Source organism: Bidens hawaiensis, unplaced genomic scaffold (genome assembly GCF_021521415.1).
Source record: "Bidens hawaiensis isolate Kalapana, Puna unplaced genomic scaffold, B.hawaiensis_p1.1 tig00001960_1, whole genome shotgun sequence".
Classification (NCBI taxonomy): Eukaryota; Viridiplantae; Streptophyta; class Magnoliopsida; order Asterales; family Asteraceae; genus Bidens; species Bidens hawaiensis.
Window position 1 is genome coordinate 3,538,131 of NW_027491108.1, and position 3,771 is coordinate 3,541,901.

The window sequence follows — 3,771 nt, forward strand, 5'->3', positions numbered from 1 at the left end:
AAAAAATTAACATTTTCAGTACGCACAATGAGGCAGGTCAGGTGGGCTCGGGTCATGGGACAACCCAGATTATGGTCGGAATGGGTTGATACAAAAAGTGTTAATTTGGTTCGGGTTAAGTTAGTACAGGTTCGAGTCAAAAGGGGTCGGGTTAAAACAAGTTTCGGGTTAAAACGGTATATTGGCATCAGGTAAGTGTATGATGGCGCGTTACGCGCATACCAACACCGGATTGCATGTGCACAAGTGTTGTGTGACATACTTACCGACACTGGTTACGCGCCCGATGTCACGTTATGCGCACACCATCGTCGGGTTATGCACATACCGTTGCAAGGATTTGCACATGCAGACACAGGGGTGACGTGTTAGATGCTGGATTTGTGTGCACACTCCGCCACATCGCGTGGGCTCTCGTTTAATAAATAATAAACGAGCCAGATTTAAGTCTTTATACATAAGTTAGACAAGTTAAGCTTGAGCTTAAATGAGTTTGAGCTCAACTTAACTCATTCACATCTAACGTCCAAGTCTAAACCCGACCCTACCGTGTCATTTTAACCCAACTTGTTCAACCCACCTCATTTTGTAACTATGTATTTAACTATAGTGCATATATAAAGGATAGAGATCGACCAGAGGGATATCTACGACCATATGATATGGCGTACATAGGGAATAACACCCTCGTTTTAATGAAAACATTAAATGCAACATCAACTAACTTCACCTAAAATTTATTCACATCATTTATTATGTATATAAATTATAAGTTATGGTATTTCTCACAATCACACTCTCTTCATCTCTCTCTACGCAATTCCATACACAAAAAGCTGATCAATGGCCGACAAGACCACTGATGTAGTTACAAGAACCTCTGGACCATACCAAGAAGAAGATGGAAACTCCGGCAGCATCCGGACGGCTGAGACGTTGCTCAGACTTTTTCCGGTGGGTCTGTGTGTGGCGGCGCTAGTCGTCATGATTAAGGATTCGGAGACTAATGAATATGGTTCTTTATCTTACTCAAACATCACTGCTTTCAGGTACGTACGTATATACTTAATATTATATATAAATTTAATAATATTTCATACAACCCTTTTTACTAATCACATATAATTTTTTTCATATAAACTGCAGTTTACACAAAAATTATTATGTATGGATCATTTTAGTGTTGAAAGAATTTAAATTGTTTTAAGCAATTTTCTAATTAATTTTATTCGTTTGATTTTTGTTATGATGCAGGTTTTTGGTGCACGCTAATGGAATATTAGCTGGTTATTCGCTACTGTCGGCTGCTTTCACGGCAGTACCTCGCCCTATAACCATGTCTCGGGCTTGGACTTTCTTTCTCCTTGACCAGGTACGTTTTCGACCCTCGATCATCCTTTTTTTTTTCTCACAGGCTCAAGCTTGGCTTATGTGTACTCAAGCTCGAGCTAGGCTTATTTTTTAAATTTAAAACTCAAACCCATGGATTAGTATTTAAGTTTGACCTCAACTTAGGTGAGGCTCATTAAATATCTAATAAAGATTTAGTTATTCTATTTATACAAGTAATATCTATATATATTTGTAGTTTTAATTTTCTGTATAACCTTTTTTTTAACAGCTAAATATTGTATATTGTAGGATTGAACCATTAACCTTTAATTTATGTAATTTTCTATATAACTATATATAAAAATGATATGTTTTACTATTAAAAAAAATTAAGTACTATAATTATATAAGGTTGTTTTTATAACTAACTACATGCATGTCTACATATAACAATTTAATATTTTGTTATAAAAGTTTATATATATTTATTATGAAAATTAGAAAACTAAATAATAAACTCATTTGGATTTAAGAACCAAATAAAATTTGATATATAATAAAACCGATACCCGGCTATTATTACTTGAGCTTCAAATCATTAATTTAACATGACTTAGTTTGAGCTTTTAGTGAGCCAATTTTAATAGCCAATGCTGAACTAAAACAAACCCCAAATCACAAATGTAATTATGCTATCGTTATAACTATTTTATTATATATTTATTTAATTATTTACTGTACTGTAAATCATTGTTATAACCACAAATCGCCCCACCCCAATACCTGCTCGCAAGGTCACCAAGTCCATCAATCAAGCTGACGACAAACATATGCCCTCCCCCCCCCCTCACTTATCGCCGGTCGGGGAGGGGGGGGGGGGTTCATGCTACATATCGCCCCAAAATTGGAGTATTTGTCACCCCACTACACACTGTCTAACTGGCACGTGTATATTTGATACGACCGATTTAGTAATCAATTATATATGCATTATTCTCATAAAATGTTGCAACAGGTTTTAACATACTTGATATTGGCTGCGGGTGCGGTGGCGACGGAGGTGACGTTTCTGACATACAAAGGTGACGTGGCAGTGACATGGAGTGAAGCCTGTGGGACCTACGGTCATTTCTGTCGACAAGCAACAACGTCAATCATCATCACTTTTCTAGTGGTATTCTGTTATGCATTACTATCGTTAATCTCATCATATAGATTGTTCAGTAAGTATGATGCACCTGTTGGGTACCGTAACAAGGGGATTGAGATTGTTGACTTCGGGAATTAAGAGAGTCGACTCTTGAAGAACGAGATTAATAAGATGGTAAACTGGTAAAGCTAGAAAGATAATGTAGGAGTATGAATGTTGTTCAACCTTATGTTCTTTGCAACTTAAATTTAGAATCATATAACATATAAGGCTTATACTACAAATTTGAATACTTTCAATGACGATAAAACATGTGGTTTATCTGTAGATGAATATATCAACTGTTGGTGACTGTCCGTGAAAAAAATGTGCTCGTGGATAAATACTTCATCGTGTTTTGGAATTGCATACACATAGTAAAACTTTAAGGTTACCTTTAAAAAAATATTATTATGTATGTTTGACTGATAGAAAAAACGAATAAACATATGACATTTGAAGAATCTACAGTGATTTTTGATTTATCACCAATTTATATCTAAAAACTCAAATTTTCTTTTTTACATTGTTGTGTTAATGGCTGTGTTTTTTGATGGATTATCGACAAATTTTAAAACTTCGTAATTTTCTTTTCGATTTTGTTTAATTCGTTGTGAGGAGGGTGACGGACCCGGGCCCACTATCCCAAGAGACCCATAATTATTAAAAAATAAAAATTTATATTTTATATATAATTTTATTTTAACACAATAGTCTATAAAATGACTCTTTGGTTGAATGGAAAGTATTTCAAACTATGGTATGAGTTCAATTCCCACAATTAGTGTTTTTTTTAATGAAAAAAACTTTCATTTATGTTTTGTGTGAGTCATTTTAGTAGCATGTTTATTATTATTTATTTGTTTTGGGCTCTTGAAAGGTAACTTTATCGATGAAATTGTCAAATTATCTATTACATAGTTGAGAACGTGATTTTAGGGGCCCGTTTTTTTACTCGTCTCATGCCCCAAAATTTTAAGAGGTTACTGCACACATGATTAAGTTGCTTTGATGAATTGTGTTGTTCGTTTATGTTAATTTATTCTACGTGTCTTGCATCCCAAATTTGAAGCTCGGATGGATCTTTAGGTCGCATGATATTGAATTTGAATACTAATTTGCATGCCTTGTATGCATTGCCATCAATAAACTGCCCCTTTAATAAGAAACTCCAAATGCCTCTTATACGTTTAAAATTTCTAAAGTTGGGATAAACTGCAAATTAACTCTTATACGTTTAAAATTTCTAA

At 34.4% G+C, this 3,771-nt stretch overlaps 1 protein-coding gene across 1 annotated transcript; it reads left to right on the plus strand.

The window, feature by feature from the left end:
• Positions 1 to 681: 681 nt before the first annotated feature.
• On the plus strand, positions 682 to 2,773 carry LOC143601138 (CASP-like protein 2A1). Its single transcript, XM_077078628.1, has 3 exons — positions 682 to 1,049; positions 1,255 to 1,372; positions 2,348 to 2,773. The coding sequence occupies exons 1-3, from the start codon at positions 844 to 846 to the stop codon at positions 2,618 to 2,620; spliced, it is 597 nt and encodes a 198-aa protein (XP_076934743.1). The 5' UTR covers positions 682 to 843; the 3' UTR covers positions 2,621 to 2,773.
• Positions 2,774 to 3,771: the final 998 nt, after the last annotated feature.

Coding starts and splice junctions, on each gene's coding strand:
- LOC143601138 (XM_077078628.1), top strand. CDS start 844: ATGGCCGACAAGACCACTGATGTAGTTACAAGAACCTCTGGACCATAC. Junction 1,050..1,254: donor TCAAACATCACTGCTTTCAG/GTACGTACGTAT, acceptor GTTATGATGCAG/GTTTTTGGTGCACGCTAATG. Junction 1,373..2,347: donor CTTTCTTTCTCCTTGACCAG/GTACGTTTTCGA, acceptor ATGTTGCAACAG/GTTTTAACATACTTGATATT.